Source organism: Tenrec ecaudatus, chromosome 16 (genome assembly GCF_050624435.1).
Source record: "Tenrec ecaudatus isolate mTenEca1 chromosome 16, mTenEca1.hap1, whole genome shotgun sequence".
NCBI classification, from domain to species: domain Eukaryota; kingdom Metazoa; phylum Chordata; class Mammalia; order Afrosoricida; family Tenrecidae; genus Tenrec; species Tenrec ecaudatus.
Window position 1 is genome coordinate 2,117,743 of NC_134545.1, and position 19,389 is coordinate 2,137,131.

Below are 19,389 nucleotides of genomic sequence, written 5' to 3' on the forward strand. Positions count from 1 at the left end.
TTTCCAGAAGTTCATCACCAGGGTGGTCTGCCGGGGGGCGGGGGGGCGTGACTCAGCAGAGACTGGAGGGGCACGGAAGCTAAGAGGGGGAGTTGAGCAGTCTAGGAAAGATCCCAAGGTGCCAGCCAGGCTGCTGGCATCAGGATGAGTCCAAGAGTACTGGGTCGGGTCCCGTCGAGCCGATGTGGACTGGCAGTGACCTCATAGGACGGGGAGGACCAGCTGGTGGGTTTCTGAGACTGTAACTCCTTACGGGCGTAGAAAGCCCCATCTTCCTCCCTCAGAGCGAGGCTAGCAGCCCGACATGCACCCAGCTCCACCCCTCACCCCACGTCTCCCTGGGAGCTTGGGGGCGTTCAGCCCGAAAGAGAAGGCGGCTCTCAGTAGCCAGCAGCGTTCAGTCCACGGCAGGCAACTCTGTTGTCTGCGCGGCTGCGTTTGAGAAAGTTAGTCTGAACACGATCCTGTGAACTTCCGTCCTCCCTCTGCTCTGGGACATCGTCACCCGGAAACCCGTCTGGTCTCCACGTGTTCGTCTCCTTCGGGCATCCGAACCTCCCCTTCCTCTGGCAGAGGTTTTCTGAGCGCGGGCTGTGCCCCGAGGCCACCTAGGCCTGCCGCTGACAAGCCGCCCCCGGGACCCCCTAGAGCCTGGTGACACAGTGGTTACACACTGGGCCTGTAGTCCACAAGGTCGACAGTTCGAAACTCACAGCCGGGTCTCGGGGGAAGACGAGGGTTAGAGTTTCTGATATGTCCAAGCCCATCCCCAACGATGGAAAACATGGGTAGCTGCCAGGGGTCTTGGGAGGTGGGGCAAGAGGTCACCAGGGGAAATTAGGGACCAGTGCATGGATTCACTACCTTGTGTGTACCGACGGTTTTGCTTGGTGGAGATGTACTGCAAACGTGAGTTCCGCCCCAGAGGCCAGTGTATTGTGCGCCAGTCACACTGATGTGAGCCTTTTAGTAACACCGGACAATCTGTGTAGAAACGAGACGGCGAGGAGACAGATCCCCACGTTATTTCCCGAGGAAGATGCAGGATTGGGCAGTGTCTCCTCCGTCTGTCGTCTATGGAGCCGCTGTGAATCAGAGCCGGCTCTGGGGCCTTTCACCCCATAACTACAGACAATCACCAAATGAAAGTGGGCGGTAGGCACCCGCCCTCCCCCGTGAACACAGACTGACGAATCCTCACCCAGCTTTCGAGTGTATGTCAGTGGAGTCCTGGGGGCACTCTGGTCAATCACGGAGCTGCCACCCACCTGCCGCTTCAAGGGGGTGGACGCAGGCCGGTGACAATGACCGCCTGTGGGCTCCCCAGCCTACGGGCAGCTCTGCCCCCGTCCCGCAGGGAGGCTGAGTCTCCATGGAGCAGGTGAGACTTAGTACAGAGGCGCTCTTTTCATCTGTGCCTCAGCACACGCATCATGTCAAGAGGATTTAGAGAAAACTTACAGGGTCTTCTTGGAAACCACGTGCCAGATCCACAATGACAGTGCTCCCTGCTATGCTCTGAAACAACAACAGCAAAACAAAAGACCTGAGGGATCATGGGGGCCCCTCCCCCTCACAGCCAGGGAGCTGCTCAGGGTGCAGTGCCCAAGGCTTTCACCCCCCACCCCACGGGATCTTATCAGGAAGGTGCTGGGGGCCCAACGCACCGAAGCCCAAACCTCTGCTGGTGAGTTGATTCCCACTCCTAGCGACCCTGGAGGCTTGCTCCTGGGGGTGTCTGGGAATAGAGAGCTTTAGGGGGGACAGCCCACCTCTTCCTTCTCCCTCGGAGCCATGGTGCGGGTTTGGTTTTGAACTGCCAACCTTGCCGTAAGCAGCCTGTGCTGAACTCTCATAGCTGGAGATGGAAACTCTTCCATCTTGGAAAGAAAGGGACACGGCCACCCTCATTATGGATGCCGGCCATGATCCGGAGCGGGGCAATCTGCTGTCCTCTCCCGGGTGCTTGGAAGCTCATGTAAGTCAGAGTGCAATCCGTGAAGTTGTACTTCTAACAACTATCCACAGGCTGCCCAAAATTTAAAAATCCACGCTCTCTCCCTCAATAGCACCCAAATACAAAGACACCTAGGACCCCCTCCATGGAAGGCTGTCGGAGCAGCACTCTGCGCTGTGAGGGTGTCTGGGCAGAGGCCCGGAAGGCCCAGATGGAGAGATGGGAAGACTTAGCCCGGTCAAGGAGACGCTGACCTGTGGGCTCCCCAGAGTCCCTGCAGCAGCCCCAGGAGCCCCTCGCTACAAAGTGACCAGCTAGCTCTCAAGTGTAGATGCAGAACCATTGGGCCCAGATGAGCCAGGATGGCTCCACACGGATCCCCTGTCCAGATCCTCAGGGCTTTTTTGTGGGCAAGCAGACGCCATTCGGGGATTGGTTGGCATGTGATGGTGGGTCTACCCTCTGTTCAACAGGACAAAACATTGCCCAGTGCTGTCCAGTGCTGCTCAGCCCTCCCTCCCTCCCAATGCAGTTATATCTGAGCCCATCCCTGCAGCTTCTGGGTCAGTCCACCTCCTTGAGGGCCTTCCTCCCCCTGGCCGCCCCTCTCCTCTACCAAACACGATGTCCTCACCCAGGGACGTGTCTCTCCTGACAACCCGTCCAGAGACCTGCACGGCCAGGTCTCTCCATCCTTACCTCCCAGGGGTGCTCCGGCCGTTCCCCTTCCCCTTCTGGCACAGAAGCTGTCTTCTTGGCCCTGCATTGTGCTCTCCACCGCCACGATTCCAGTGCATCGGCTCTACTTCCGTCTCCCTCATTCAACGTCCAACTTTCCCATGCCTGCGAGGCGATCGAAAACACCATGGCCTGCGTCAGGTTCACCTTATGGGTTGGGCTGCTAACCCCAAGGCCACTAGTTTGAGACCGCCAGACGCTCTGTGGGATCCAGATGAGGCCTTCGACTCCCATAAAGATTTAGTCTCAGAAACCCCCAGGGCCGGCTCCACCCTGTCTTCAGGGTCCGCTGCGCGCTGGTCCTGACTCCGTGGCAGGAAGAATGCCCAGACCGGAAGCAGAAGGGGGCTCCTTTAGACCGTTCATGGGGAAAGGCACATAGCTGATGATGGCGTTGTCCCCCAGCAACTTTCCAAGGCTTCTGGGAAGGCCTCCATATAGACGTGGCCCGTAGTTATTTCACAGAGATGCTGGGATAATTCAGTGGGGAGAGATGTTGACAACAGCTTCCTCTAGGACAGTGGGTTATTCCTACGCCGGAGAGATAGGGGGGTAGGGGGGAGACCCCAGTGGAACTGCCCATGCTGGGAGGAGAACTGGGACACCGGGGACAGGTGTAGGTCTGCATTCGAGATGAGTTTGTGGGAAGCTCAGCACCCTGCTGGGGTGACACTGAAGCACAGCGGGAAAAGGAAACAGTCATCCCTTATCTTAAACCAGGCGCAGACGAACCAGCCAGCCAGGAAGTCCTTCAAAGTGGAACATGAATGTCAATACGAGGGCTCGAACGATAAGCTTCCCAGGAAAAAGAACAACGTAGAATTGGTGTGTTTTTCTTGTCACCTGGGTTTGCTCAGCTATTATTTCGATAGGGACACTAGAAAGGAAGGAAGGAAGGAAGGAAGGAAGGAAGGAAGGAAGGAAGGAAGGAAGGAAGGAAGGAAGGAAGGACCGATGATTAAAACATCCCACAGGAGACACCACACGAGACAACATTGAAACTTCCTCTTAGAAAATGACACGTGGGGCCAGCTAAAGGGCAGGCTGCGGACACAGAAGGGATATTTGCAAAAAGTAAATCTTGGGAGGGCCTGCGTCCTGATGGCAAAGTGATTAACTGCTGGGCTGTGAGCCAAGAGATCAGCCGCCCGTGCCCACCGTTTCCTCAGAGGGGAGGACGAAGCAGTAGTCAGCTTCTGGAAAGGTTCTCGGCTGCGGAAACCCAGGAGAGAAACTCCACTCTGTCCCTGCTGCGGCCAGCGTTGACTCCGTGGGAAGAGGTTGGGTTGGGTTTGGGGCTCTGCTGTGCTTTCAGGAGCCAAGATACGAAGGAGCGCCCAGGACCTCAACATGAAGTCCAGCCACACAGTCTGATAACCAGCTCCACGGAGTGTGTGTGTGTTGGCGGGGGGGCGGGGTGGTGGTGGCTGGGCTGAGCAGCGGGGGAGCTGCCCTGCAGTAGGAAGGGCCGCGGTGGTCTCCCGTGAAGACTGGGTCTCAGAGTGGGGCCCACGGCAGTGGTGGCTTTGGCTTGAGGTTCAGCTAAAGCAGAGAAGGGTCAGGAGAGGAGGGGGTGGGGGTAAGGGCATTTCAGGGACCCCGTGTGCTGGGTGAGGTGTCATTGGAGAGATGGCAATGGGAGAGAGGAAAAACCACGCATCGTCGTTGGAAGTGTTGAATGTGAACCCGATGATCCGCCCAGTGGACCTTCACCCAGCTCGCCGGGAACACGTGTCTGTAAGTCAGGCACGTCAGAATAAAGCAGGTGGGCACACAGTGAATACGACACTGAAGACGATGCCCCACGCCAGCCAGCCGTTTAGGAAATGCTGTTGGAGCCACAGCACAATGCCGACCCGTGGCCGCTCTCATGGCTGCAAAGACTGGCAGTGTCACATGTTGGGGAACAGGTGAAGGCCCTCATGTACGACTGGTCGGGATGCCAGTGGTACAACCACGCTGGGGCATAGTCAGGCAGAGCTTTAAGCGTTCAGTCCCTGCAAGGAGACCTGGAGAAGTGGGTGAAGCCACGCAGTAATGTCAGACCCCTCTCCACAAACTTGTAGCCTCTCCCCTGTCCGTGTTATTGTTGTAGCTGGGTGCCTTAAGGCCTGTCCCAGCCCATAGTGGCCCCGTGTCTAAGGGGACAAAAACACTCCCTGGTCCTGCGCCTCACCCTCTGTACCACCAGGGCTCCCCCACCAAGAGTATTCATACAGTGGTAACCCCAAAGCCAAACGCACTGCCATGGAGTCGATTCCGACTCACCGCGACCCCGTAGGACAAGGCAGAGCAGCCTCTGTGGACTTCGGAGGTTGTAACTTCTCATGGGAGGAGAAAGCCTCATCTTGCTCCTGCAAAGCCGCCGGGGGTTTCCAACCACTGACCTTGCCTTTGGAGGCCCAACGTGTAAGCCCTGTGTCGCCAGGAAGTCTTAAACTGCGGGACATACGTGGCGGGGACTGTGGGCGGCGGCAGCGTGGGAGGGACAGGCTGGGTGCGGGAAGCACAAGTCGCCATCCCGCCACGCTGTATGTGACGGATGGGGCCATCATGATGAAGTCACGCCGCAGCCCTCGCCACTTAGCCCGAGTATCTCCGTGCGGCTTACATACACATTTAAGGCGCAGCTAATGAGATTCTCCAGCCAAGTAATTACGAAGCGCGTTTACTGGTGTTTCCCCATCACCGGGAGATGGACAGCCTTTCGCTATAGATTCGTCCTCACCAACCCGCTTTTCAGATTGCGGATTCCCCCCCCAACCCATGCCCCCATCAATGGCCCCGGTCATTATCATCACCCACAATATTATTTCTGATATGTATGCCCGTTATTAAAAACCTATTTGATCAACATGCAGATGCTAGGGACCTTCTATATGCATATCCCCGGCTCTGTGAGCCTCCCGTCATCTGAAGGGACCCAGACGGACTGGGATGCTCCAGAAGCAGGGAGAAGCCTGGGTCTGTGGTGGGGGCAGGTGAGAAGGAGCCTGCAGGTGGGGACAGGTAGTCATGGCGTGAACCTGGGGGATGTTTCTGTGAAACTCGGCTCTTCCCATCCCAGGGCGTGGCCAGCGTGGAAAGCAGGCCCCATGCTATGTCTCCGGCTCCATCAGCCGTCACAAGTGCGGAGCCCCAACCGAGCCAAATGCCGTAACCGTTTCCCATCTCAATCTCTATTCCCCGGTCCCAGGGACATCCATCACCTGGCTCATTCCAGCATCTCCCGGAGACCTGCCTGGCAATTGTATCTCATAGATCACATTTGCCCGCACCAGAAACATCTCCTGTCGCGAGGGAAGACGCGCGGCAGCACATTGCTTTTAGGAGAATCGCCATCTGGGGGTTCGGTGTGGGGAAGAGAGATAGCTAGCTCAGAGCATGAAAGGAGCCCTCTTTATAGGAACAAGGAACCTGCTCATTCCAGGGATGCCGAGCATGGCATCAGGACCACGCAGTGGGGCCACATGGCATGCCAGGCGAGGGGTCAGCCTCTAGGTAGACACAGCGGGTGCCCACCCACATTCAGCCTGCAGGGTTCCCAGAGAGCTCACTCCCCACCGTCCAGTCCATGCAGACCCACGGTAGACGGGCCCCTGTGGCCTTGACGAGACTGTAGCCACTCATGAGAGCAGAGAGCCTCGTCTCTCCAGTGGAGCGGCTGCTGGATTCCAACTGCTGACTGTGAGGTTAGTGGCCCAACAGGTGACCCCTTGCCACCAGGGCTTCCAGAGCAGGGCACGATTTTCCTTTCCCACGGCAACCAGAGATATAGAAACTAATGTACGTTTCGGTTGTGACCTGTGGTCGTCAGGTCCATGCTGAGGCAGGGAGGCCCCCCGGGGCTTCATGGGGCTTCCCGCCACATGCAGCTGATTTTTCAGAGCACGGCTCGTCAGAAGTTGTTAGACTGGGGCATTCCAGAGACATTCACACATGTACAGAAAAGAGCTGTGTGTGGAAGAGCAATTGCAGGTTGAGAAAACATAACAGCCCAGTCCAGATCAAGTCCATAAGTCCGATATTACCCCACATGTCCGATACCAGTTCATAAGTCCTTCTTCAGATTCACGTAGCACATGCAATGATGCCGAATGCAGGAAGATCACAGGCTGGTGGGTGGAAAGTCTTGTGGATCCAGTGGTGGTGGAAGCATCTCAAGGCTGGTGCGGGTCTCCATGTGGCTCCCTCAGCTCTCCAAGTGTGGTTCTTCAACAGGAAGGGGAAGCAGAGAGTGTTGACCCACCTCCAGGGAGAAAAAGAAGAGGTTCCCAGCATCCTCATAAGAAGGCCATGCCCACTGGGGCCTGATTGACAGACTAGACTCCACCCCTTCACCCTTCACACTCTCAAGTTGACAGGAGATCATGTAACTACCACACATGTAGCCAGGCCTTTCTTCCGTGGTGTCTCTGGGGGGAATTGAACCTGCAACCTTTGGGGTGGTCGCTGAGCGAGTTGACCCTTTACATCATCCAAAGATGCTTTGGTTTTGCTTGTGTGTTGATAAAGGCATTCTGATAGGAAGTGGACCACGGATGCCCAAGAGCCCAGGGCAGGGGACAGGAAGGCCTCTGTCACCAGGTGATCTGAGGAGCCCTGTGGGGAGGGCGGGTCCCAGAGCTGGGGCTACTAGCTCATTCACTTTGGCTTTCTTTCCTTGGGGGCCAGACCACCCTCGGTCACAGGAGTCCAGCAGCGTGGCTCTCCCAGAACCAGCTCTACCTTCCGGGTTCCTCCGCTGCTCCCCAAAGGGTCGGGGGCCCTTGTGTTCCTTCTCTGAGCCAAGCCACGGTTGTGGAATGTGGCGGCAGGGAACACCTCTAGCCTCCAGGTCTGGTGGCACCGGGGTTGTGGGCTGGGCTGGAACTGCAAGGCCAGCAGTTGGGAACCAGCAGCCACTCTGCAGGAGGAAGACGCAGCTCCCTGCTCCCGCCAAGAGTTACAGTCTCGGAAACCCCCAGGGTCAGTTCTGCCCTTTCCTACACAGTCTCTGTGGCTCAGGCCAGCGCATTCTCCCATATAGCAGCTCCCAGAGCTCCCTCCTTCCAGCACCCTCCTCACACGGGGCAGCGCCCAGGCCTGGGAGACGTAAAGACTTGCTTCAAAGGCTTCCTTCTCGCTGTTGCCTCCCAGAGCCGTCTGTGGGGCCTCCTCCTCCTCCTCTCCCCAGCTAGTGTGGGATGGAGACAGGAGACATGTGAACGGATAACACCATTAGGAAGTTGGCCGCTGGAGGAGGGGCGCAGAAGCTGCCCACCATCTATCCCTAGGCCTTGTGTACTTCAGGTGACTGGGGAGCTGCCAGGACCCTGTTCCAGCAGGGCCCCATAACCCCTCCAGCACGTCTGGCTGCGCACCCCCAGTTCCCGGGTCCGCAGAGGCCTGCACTCTACTTGGCACCCCCTCTCCAGTTGCCGAAACAAGACCCTCTTTGGAGCGCCCAACCCGCGGGTTTGGGCGGTCAGCCTGTGAGCCGCGCTTTGATGTTGATTACTTTCCCACGTCCTTCTCCAGGCAGCACCAGTGGATGCGCTCCTCCCCAGGTGGGCGCCTGGCCCCACCAAGCCGCTCGCTGCTCCTCCTGGCCTGCGGGGACCTCCGCACCTTTGACAATTTGACACGCGACTTCTTGGCAGCACATGAAAGGACTGTGGACGGTTTTGTTTGGGGCTCAAGGCAGAGTCTCCCCAAGTTCAAAGAGCCAGTGCCCTGTGCCCCAAGAGGCCCCTGTCAGCAGAGGAGAATTGAGTGTTGGCTGGTGCCCCTAGGGAGGGGCCCCACCCACCACCCACCACCCACCCACCCCGACCCTGCCAGCCCCAAAAGTGCAGAGGGGGCAGCTCATGGCCCATCCCTGCCAGGCCTGTGTGAGAGTGAGCAGGGTGAGAGTGAGCGGATCCCTGTGGGAGAGTGAGGAAGGGACAGCCCACTCTGGGCTCCCTGCTCTCCTTGAAAACAAAGACAGTGGCATTACAGCCTGGCTCCGTGGTGCCCTGCCATCTGCTGGGATGCTCCAGCCCAGCTTCTTGGTCCCTGGCCTGGCACTGTCTGTCTCCCGGTCCTGGACCACCCTCGGGTCCTCTGTGGACTGGACGGTCTGGACCCACAGGGTCTGGGGATGCCTCTGGCCAGGCCTTTCATCTTTGCCCATCTGAGTATGTCCGCTCTTCTGCAGCCTGGGTAGTAGCACGTCCACACACCAGCGTCCAGGACAGACACCCGGCCACATGAAAGGCGTGTGGCTGGGACAGAACCAGGATCCCCAACATGCAGGGTGGATTTCTCGGGGTGCGTCCCCCAGAAGCACACAGCACATGTTTTTTTAGCCCCTTGTTCTTGCTGAGAGGACTCAGAGATTCTCCAGTCCCCATGTGTGGTTACTGCTTGCCTTTTCAGCCCCACAAGGAAGGGAGGGAGGGAGAGAGAGAGAAAGAGAATTAATGTACCCCTCCTCAGAACTGGGGGTGGAGATGCTCCGCCCTCCAGGGACCCCATTTAGAATCAGGGTACATAGGAAACCCTGGCATTTGAAATGTAATTCCCAGGCTTAAAGCCTCCAAGTCCTGACAGTCTGGTCTTGTGACTCCCAGGAAGGTTCTAGCTCCCCGCTCTCTGTCACCCCTAATGCTCCAAGCCGTGCCCGTGGGTCAGCACTGCCCACAGACCTGGCAGGCATGTGTTTGGAGGAGTGATAGCTCCTTCCTGTGACTGTCCCACACAGGTGTGCCACCTTTGCCTGCAAGTGGAGCCGGGGGCCAAGTTCCACTCCAGGCCTGCAGGCTGACTATGGACACCTGGGTCTCGAGTCCCATAGGCTGACTATGGGCACCTGGGTCTCGGGTCCTGCATGCTGACTATGGGCCCCTGGGTCTGGGTCCCGCAGGCTGACTATGGGCCCCTGGGTCTGGGTCCCGCAGGCTGACTATGGGCCCCTGAGTCTGGGTCCTGCAGCACCAGTGACCAAGGGCACCTGGGTCTCAGGGCTGACAGTCTCACTCTGACCTGGGGGCCTGGTCTCTCTCACGGGGACTGGTGGGACATCCTGGTTCGATCCTGCCTCTTGGTCTTAAGGGGCCCCTGGGGTGCCTTGTGGTGGGGGTTGTAAGGCTTCTGCAGTGGTTCATGTGATGAACAGAAGCCCCCACCCCATCCCAAGATGTGGCGAGAGCGAGCAGTTTGACTTGGAGTGACTGGATTTAAACAGGGATGAGGGGGTGGGAGTGCTCTCTCAGCAGCCAGACTTTCTCCTTGAGGGGATTTCGGTAATGCCGCCTAATCAGCTCAAGGAGTTAATTAAACCACTGTCACTTAGCCTCCTAATGCTGCCACTTGATGCTGACGGAGATGCAAGGTCCCTGATGTAAAGCGCGGGGGCTTCTGTGCGGAGACCAGAGGAGAGGGGAAGGGGTCTGGGTCCTTGGCAGCAGGGTCTCGGGTGACCCAAGACAGGAATTGGGGTTCTGGGAAGACTCTGGCCTCGCTGCTGGCACAGAGCAGGCCGCAGACCCTCTTGCTTCTGATCCAAGGGGGACTTGCCTGTGGGAGAGGACTGCCAGCAACTGGGCGTCCAGTAGCTGACCAACGGGGGCCCCAGAACTGCTGGAGCCAGCTTCCTGAGCCCTAGGGCCCACGCATGAGAAACTGACCCTTCGTGTAAAAATACAGAAAAACCTGAAAACACCTTCCCCTGCCACTTCCAGAGCCCTTCCCCACCACCTCCAGAGCTCTACCCCCACCACCTCCAGAGCCATTGGCAAACCAGGCAACTCTCTGAAAAAACAAACTTACTGCCAGGCATCCATTTTCGCTCACAGTGACCTATAAGGGCAGGGTGGAACTGCCCCAGAGGGCTTCTGAGGCTGTAATTCTTCAGGGGAGTAGAAAGCCCCATCCTTCTCCCATGGAGCCCCTGGAGGTTTCAAACTGCTGAGCTTGCAGTTAGCAGCCCACCGCTCAGCCCTCTACACCACCAGGGCTCCTAACCCTCACGCCCAACGTGGAAGAGGTGTGGGCATAAGCCCCTGAGAAGAGAGGATGGTGAGAATTGAACATGTTTTCAGGAGAGACCAGAACCTAGACCTAGAGGAGGGCACCGCGCTTGATAGAGGGTCAGTGGGAAGGAAAAAGACCCCCCTGAGATAGACCGACGCAGTGGCGGTGAGGACGGTGCAGGGCCAGGGCGTCCTTCCCTCTGTGCGTGGGGTGGCTGTGGACTGGCGCTGACTCGGACAGCAAACTCATGAGATACCTTTCTGCTCCTTCAAGCCTGGCCTCCTGGTGTCTCTGTTACTCTGCCTGCCGCCCAGTGATGCCTGCCAAGGCCAGCGTCCAGGTCGGGGAAAGACTTGAGGGACTGGGCCAGGGAACATCAAAGGGGCTGAGCCGGCGACCTCCTCATGAGGGTGAGGACCTGCCCAGCTGAGAAAAGCGAGACCCCCTGCAGAGAGGCAGCTGACCTCTCAGGGTACCCTTTGAAGCGAGACCAGAGTGTGACCCCCTCTGAGGCCTGATGAGATTGAGAGAAGTGCCCCCCAACCTGGGCTGCCCACTCTGGGAAAGCAGAGAGTAGGGAGAGTACCTGACATCCGAAGGCAGGGATGCACACACCCTCCTACTGGCACCCAGCCTGCCTGTCAGCACGGAACTCCCTGTTCCAGGAGACGCCCCACTATACGGGCATATCACTGCTCTGCAGCTAGTCCCAGAGCGCAGGCTCCCGCCTGACGCTGCCCCCAAAGGTACAGGAATCCCCACAGCCAGGCTGGCTTGCACCCACAGCCAGGGCCATCCCCAACTTTTCCTTCTTCCCAAGAAACCTTGGGGGTGGAGGGCAAGTGTGAGCAATAGTCACCCAGTCTGCTCCTCTCCTTTGTGATGAATCTGGGACGTTGGCTACCTGTTCGTACAGCTTGAGGCAGGGGATGATAGCCACAAGGTTGGCGGTTCCAACTCACCAGCCGCTCCGAGGAGGAAAATGAGGCTGTCGGCCCTGGAAATGACATACAATCTGGGAAGCCTTACCTAGGGTGTGTGAGGTTGGGCACCCCCCTGACAGCTGTGGGTTTGGGTCTTTGTTTCTCAGTGAAGCGTCAGGCATTGGGCTGCTACTATGAAAATTGGAGGTTTAAACCCACCTGATGCCACCGGGAGAATGTGGGGGGCAGTCTGCTCCCACCTTCTCAGAAACCATGTTCATGGCGGCTGGGAGTTGGAATGGATGCGCTGAGAGTGGATTCCTGGGAGTTTGGGCTGAACGTGTAAGCAAATGTGGTGGTGCAGTGGGTTAAGTGCTCAGCTGCTGACCAAAAGGTTGACAGTTCAGACCTCAATCTCCCTGTTATAGACCCGACTCTCCTGTTATAGATTCCACTCTCCTGTTATAGACCCCACTCTCCTGTCATAGACCCCACTCTCCCTGTTATAAAACCCGGTCTCCTGTTATAGACCCCACTCTCTGGTTATAGACCCCACTCTCCTGTTATAGACCCGCTCTCCTGTTATATACCCCACTCTCCTGTTATAGACCCCACTCTCCTGTTATAGACCCCACTATCCTGTTATAGACCCGCTCTCCTGTTATAGACCCCACTCTCCTGTTATAGACCCCACTATCCTGTTATAGACCCGCTCTCCTGTTATAGACCCCACTCTCCTGTTACAGACCCCACTATCCTGTTATAGACCCGCTCTCCTGTTATAAACCCCACTCTCCTGTTATATACCCCACTCTCCTGTTATAGACCCCACTCTCCCTGTTATAAAACCCGGTCTCCTGTTATAGACCCCACTCTCTGGTTATAGACCCCACTCTCTGGTTATAGACCCCACTCTCCTGTTATAGACCCGACTCTCCTGTTATAGACCCGCTCTCCTGTTATATACCCCACTCTCCTGTTATAGACCCCACTCTCCTGTTATAGACCCCACTATCCTGTTATAGACCCCACTATCCTGTTATAGACCCGCTCTCCTGTTATATACCCCACTCTCCTGTTATAGACCCCGCTCTCCTGTTATAGACCCCACTCTCCTGTTATAGACCCCACTCTCCTATTATAGACCCCACTATCCTGTTATAGACCCCGCTCTCCTGTTATATACCCCACTCTCCTGTTATAGACCCCACTCTCCGGTTATAAACCCTGCTCTCTGGTTATAGGCCCCACTCTCCTGTTATAGACCCCACTCTCCCTGTTATAGACCCCGCTCTCCTGTTACATACCCCACTCTCCTGTTATAGACCCCACTCTCCTGTTATAGACCCCACTCTCCTGTTATAGACCCCGCTCTCCTGTTACATACCCCACTCTCCTGTTACATACCCCACTCTCCCTGTTATAGACCCTGCTCAGAGAGACTGGCACAGGAGCCTCCCTGACTCACTGACTACACCTTCAGGGAACGCTCTATTCCCAAACCAGGGCAGGGTCACCGAGTCTCCACACAGCGGACACTTGGGGCTTCTCTGGTGGTGACGTCCCCTGACCCCTGAGGTCAGAGTCTGTGAGGACTGGTGGAACCCCATTTTCAGACAACTCCCTGTTCCCCCTGACTCTGCCCTTTTCCGTTGTCGTAGCGCCCAACCTGTGGCCGTCAGAGTGTGCATGTGTGAAAGTGCGGGAGCCCTCTGTGTACCTGTCCCTGTGTGTGAATGTCAATTTGCTTGTGTCTGTGTAAGTGTGCATCTGAAGGGGGGGGGGTGTCTCTGTCCATGTCCGTGAGTGTATGCATGTGTAAATGTTAGTCTGTGTGTGTGTGCCTGTGTGTATCTGTCCACGTCGGTGTGTATGAATGTTTGAGTGTCTATGTGAGTGTGCTTCTGTGGGTGTGAGTGTGGAAGTGTCTGGGTGTGTTAGTCTGTCTGTGTATCCATTGTGTCCCTGTCCGTGTGTCTCTGGCCTTGCCGGAGGAGTGACCCGGGCTGCCCTCGGTCTTGCAGGAAGCCGAGATCCTGAACACGGCCGTCCTCACGGGGAAGACGGTGGCCGTGCCGGTGAAGGTGGTGGCCGTGGACGAGGACGGTGCCGTGACCGAGCTGCTGGAGTTGGTGCAGTGCAGGTCGTCCGACGAAGACGTCATTAAGGCAAGTCCACCTGGCCCAGCAAGAGACACCCCCCTCCCGCACACAGACCCCATCTGCAGGACTCTGGGTGTGGTGGGCTGCCCTGGACTCCTGTGCATGTGGTTGGAAAAATGCCCTCGGCCTTTTGCTCTGCTGGGACTTGGTCCTGAGGACACAGAGAGGAGGTGCCCGAACTGCTGCTCTCAGGGTGAGCCCTAAACGCCCCCCTGCGCAAAGAGCCTGCTGGATAGTGGGGCTCTGTTGTGGACTCCTGGCTGATAGCAGAGAATCAAAGACACCTTCTCCCTGCTTCTCAGCCTGTGTAGACCCCAAACATGGGCTCCGTCCCCTCACCTACCTTCCCCCACCCTCAACTGAACCCCAAAGGGAGCCTCAAAGCAAAGCTACCTTGGGAGCACGTCAGGGGAGCATTGTGGGATCGTTGGGGTCATGTCTGGGAGCATTGTGAGATTGTGGGGTCTTGTCTGGGAGCACTATGGAATCGTTGGAGGTACGTGTCCAGGAACACAGTGGGATCATTGGGGGCATGTCCGGGAGCAGTGTGGGATCATGGGGGGCATCTGGAAGCACTGTGGGGAACGTCGGAGGCACGTTGTGAGCTACTGTGGGCCAGCAAACATGTGGCCGCTTGCAGGCGCTGGGAGTAATGGGGCACCGCCCACCAGAGCTGGCCAATACAAGGTCTCAGAGCCACGACATGGGCCTCGGTGTGACAGACTCTCATTCTGGTGGTTCCAGGGACAACCGGCCACCGACTCCCCCTACTCCAGATCCACCGGTTCTACATCCTGTGCCTTCAAAGCCCTGAGCCCTAGGATGCGGTTTCTCCCACAGCCAGCTCCAACCACTGGCCCATCCTTGGCAAACATCCATATGGGCCCTGGGGCCAGAGGTGACCGCAGGTCCCACCCACCATGGTGACCCTGCAGGTCCGGCGCTGGCCTCAAGTGTCCCCTGTCCTCCCACCAGTCCATGCTCCCTCTCCAAAGGAGCTCCATGGTCACAAAGCACTGAGCGGCTCCCCTGCGGCCTGCGGCCCCGTCCCCAGGGCAGTTGGCTGGGATGGGCCACACAGTATTAACACTCCAGCCTTGAACCAAGCACTTTGATTCTCTTTCCCGCCACGGGGCCATCTCTTGGCTGCGCACGAGGCAGGGCTTGATGCGATGGGCCGCCTTGCTCTGGAAGTGACCTGCACGGCCACCGTGGTGGGCGGGTATGGCGGAGGGGCTTCCTGCTCTCAGTGACCCCGTGGGTGTGCACCTGAACCCCCCACCACCTACCCGGTCCTGCCCAGCCTCGCCATTGCTGCCCACACTTGGACCATGGTCCTAGCAGCCACTGTGCCCACCCATCTCATGATGGTTTCCTCGTCCCCGCTGACCCCCAACCTCCCCAAGCACGGGGTCCTGCTCCAGGGACTTGCCCCTCCTGGTAACGTGTCCTGCTGCCCATGGCATCGCTGTGGGTCAAAGCCAACAGCCAGGACGGCTCTCGTGCCTGCCACTTGCAGGCTCAGCTGCTGCACATCGTTCACGTCCCCACATCGACAACCCTGTGCAAAGGCGAGCTCGCCTGTGCTGTTTTACAAACCCAGGGTTCAGGGCAGACCTGCCGATGGGCGCCATCTTCCCAACACCCTGTTCTTGCTGTCTCCTCGCCCATGTTGGGCATCCCTTACAGCGCTGTGGACGCATTCACCGCGCCATTGCCAGCACTGGACTGGGCTTCAGTGCCAGCGCAGCTCTTCCGTGCTCTGAGATTGAAAGATTCCCCGTGGCGTGTGTTGCCGTGATCCCGCTTCATGGCGGAGTCTAGATGGGGACCTGAGCATCTCTGGGGCATGGCTTTTCCTGGACTCGCCTCCCGACCCTGCGCTATCTCCCGCTCCGTGTGCAGCTCCGGGGCACCCCTGTGGCCGCTGTGTGTGTGGAGCACCTTCCCATCCTGGGGCTCGCCTTCCATCCATGCACACACATAGACATTTGCATATATGCGTATGTACACACAAATACTAGACACAGAGGAAGGGACTTCCGAAAGTTTGCGGGTGTGGTGGGAATGGAATGAACAGATAATGGAATATTTCTACAAACACTGTGAAGCCCACTTGGGCATCAACATCCACATCTACACACAGGGGAGCCCTGGTCGTGTAATAGTTTGGTATTGGGATCTAATCCCATGGTCGGCAATTCAAAACCACCAGCAGCTCCTTGGGAGAAAGAAGGGGCTTTCAGCGCCTGTAAACAGTGACATAGATAAGTGCTTTGGAACCATGATGGATGCTGTGAAGAAGAGGCTCCAGAGCCCACCACCCCCTTTTCAGAAAAAAATTACTCCCCACTGGCACGAGGTTACAATGTGTTTACTGCAGCCCCAAATGCAGGATACAGTGTAGCTATCTGATTTTCAGCCTCCTCACCTGCTGTTCATTCCAAGAGCACCCCCCCAGGGGGGCGGGGCCACCTTGGGAAACACTCCCACTACTTCTGTAAATAGTTACCGCCTGTGGGCAGCTCTGCTCTGTCCCCCTGGGTCCCTGGAGGCAGAATGGATGCACCGGCAGTGGGCAGGGTTGGGATAAAGGTCAGTCTTGACCATGTGGCCATGGACATAGCGGGCATGTAGAACCAAGGGGAGGCGGTGACTTTTAAAGGTAAGGGAACCCAACAGCAACAAATGAATGCCACACAGGAGTCCTGGGAGCCTAGCGCTCAGGTGCCGGGCTGCTCAAGTCAAGGCCAGCTGTTGGAAACCACCAGCCGGCACTCCGTGAAGAGTTACAGTCTGGGAAACCCACAGGGGCTGTTCTAGCCTGCGCTGTGGGGCCGCTGTGTATTTAAAGGGAGCAGAGAACACACGCTCACAATGAAACTTTCAGAAACCCGTTTCAACAGCAACAAAAACGACTCCTTGGTTGTGAGGCAGAGCTGCCGGGTGGGCTGCCAGATCTTGTGGGGAGCAGCAGGATGCACTGGCTTTCAGTGTCCCGAGGTTCTGATTTCCCACGTGGCTGCCAGGCAGCGGCCCGCACAGCAATGGGTGTTCCATTGAGTTGCAAGGCGCTGTGTTGGGTGCCCAGAACCCCAGCAGAGCAGCCACCAGGCCCCTGGCTACATGACCTCCTGGATGAGAGAACGGGACCCAGTGAGCATCCATCTTTCAGGGTCGGTCAGAGGGACAGGGAAAAGCTGAGAGGGCGGGTTGGCAGCCTCGTGCTGTTCTCCGTGGCACTGTGACGCACTGCGATGGGCTTTGTGGCATTGTGTTGCGTTGTGTTTGGTTGTGTTGTATTGTGAGCATTGCACTGCTTTCCGTTGTGTCACGTGTGTTGCGATGCGTCAAGATACCCTGCCGTTGCGGAACCCCAGAGTCGAGCATGCGGCACCCCTTTGGCAGTTTGGGGAAGGGGGTCTTCCAAAAGCAAGTGATGGCTAGATGTGCCATGAGGTTTTGGGTTGAGGTCTCCAAACCCATCGGAAATGTGTGTATTGGTCTGTCAACAAGAGACATGGTCTGGTCTCTTGAAAAGAACCATTTCACTCCAGCGATGACACAGGAGCAGGGGTTGAGGGTCAGGCTGGATGGAGGAGCAGGGGTGGGGTGGGGAGAGAGATTTCTCTTGCTGAGGAAGAGAGGGCCCAGTGGATCTACTGGAAGCCATCTTCTGTGAGCAGGAGCCCAGCATCAAGGAGACCAGGGGCAGATGATGGAGTGAGAGACTGACAGACCTGGCTGCTGCAGGTGTTTGAGCTTTTGTGTCAAGTCGTGCCTGCAGCGAAGGAAGTGACTTCGTAGAAACTTCGGTGAGAGGTGATCATGGCCTGGCCTAGAAAGGCCTTGTGCTAGGCTGCGTTGACTAGAGAGACAAATCCAGTGACACGCACATGTGTGTAAGAGAGAGCTTTATATTAAGACATAATGATATATGAAGCAAACCTCCCAGCCCACCCAGTCCAGATCAAGTCCTTAAGTCTGATACTAGTCCACATGTCTGACACTAGTCCATCAGCCCCTCTTCAGACTCGTGCAGCCGCACGTGAGGATGCAGAATGCAGGAAGGCCACAGGCCGGTGGGTGCAAAGTCTTGTCAGCATCCCAGGGCCCTGGCAGCTCCCAGCATGGCTCTTCAAGAGGAAGGTGAAGGCTGAGAGAGGGGGAGATTCCCAGGACCCTCCTTATGAGAAGGCCACGCCCACAAGGAGACTTTAGCAGGCCATGACCGGATTGACAGGCTGGACTCCACCCCTGAACTCTATTCATCAGGTGGACGTGAAGTTCCCTAAGGACCACCAGCCATGAGAAGAAGGCTTCGTGGCACGCCATCTGGGGAGGTGCGGTTGAATTGGTTCCCAATCCATCTAAGGGAGTGCTTTGAAGTTTTCAGCTCAGGGCACCAGCGATTCTCTGAGTGTTGAAGTCTGTCCATCTCAGGAATGAGTGCGTCAAGCCCTGTCTCCTATAGGAGACCCCATGAAGTGACTCATACCTTCCATGTGGGAGAACGCGGCTGGGTCCCAGTAGATGGACCTCATGCTCTCCCATCACCCATGTGCCTGGGAAGACCTTGGTGCGGTCAGATGGGGATTCCAGGCTGACAGACCAGGAAGAAAGGGGCGATGGTGGACTTCTCAAATTCAGCCGGTGAAAAAACCCCGTGGTTCGATCTGGAACCCGGCATAGGAGTGGAGGAAGAGCAGACAGCATCGTGTTCTGGTGTGCCTGAGTGCCCATGGCAGGGGGTGGCTGGAGAGCCACTAACCGGTACAGAAGACGTACCTGGTGGACCCACGTGAGGGAAGGAGCGGTCCATCCATCACTGTGAAGAAGCCAGTGCCATGACTTGGAATTTGATAGCCCCCCGTGAGAGGTGGCAGAGGGCAGGAGGGGTCACGGGTGATTTGCAGAGTTGCCCAGCGTGGATGGTGGTGACGGTCAGAGGACAGTCCGGTCAGGGGTGGGAGGAGGGGTCAGGCTTGGTCTCCGATGAACCTGTGTGCAGAGGGCCAGGATCCTGCAGGTGGGCCAACCCAGCCAACAGTCGGGGATTGGACATCGAGTGGGAGAAGGGTCAGAGGGCAAGGAGGCTTTGGCTTGCTTTTCCCCTAGAACTGAAACTTTCCCCCAGTATTGACAAAACTTAGCACAGGAAGCTCCTTAGGGAAGTGTAGCCCCCACACTGATTGATCTCTAGGTTGTCTTTCAGAGGGGCTGGAGAGTCATTCCTAATAGGAGACTTCTCAGTCAACATAGAGACCTGTCCCCGGGGAGGGGCGTCGTGTTGGGTCAAGTGGAGAGGCAGCCAACAGAGAGCAAGACCTTCCATGAGATGGACGGACATGTGGCTGCAGCGATGGGCACGGGTGTAGTTGTGATGGTGAGGATGGCACAGGACTGTGCGGTGCTGCGTTCTGTTGTGCATTGAAGGGTCGGGACTGACCCAATGGCTCGCCAATGTGGCAAGACCAAGCACAAGATGCATCTTGTCTTGTTCCAACCCACACATTGTGAACTTCCAGGGCTCGTGGGGCCTTGTCGATGCTGCTGATGGGTAAGACGTGGGTGTAGGACACTCTGAAGTAGCCTCTCACATCCCGGTAAT

General features: G+C 57.2%; 1 protein-coding gene across 1 annotated transcript in view; it reads left to right on the forward strand.

The window, feature by feature from the left end:
* The window catches only part of TMEM132D (transmembrane protein 132D), a 408,020-nt gene that overhangs the window by 357,473 nt on the left and 31,158 nt on the right, over positions 1-19,389 (forward strand). Inside the window, exon 5 of the mRNA XM_075534423.1 lies at positions 13,641-13,784. Coding sequence (XP_075390538.1) covers positions 13,641-13,784 — 144 coding nt within the window. The remainder of the gene's footprint in view (positions 1-13,640; positions 13,785-19,389) is intronic.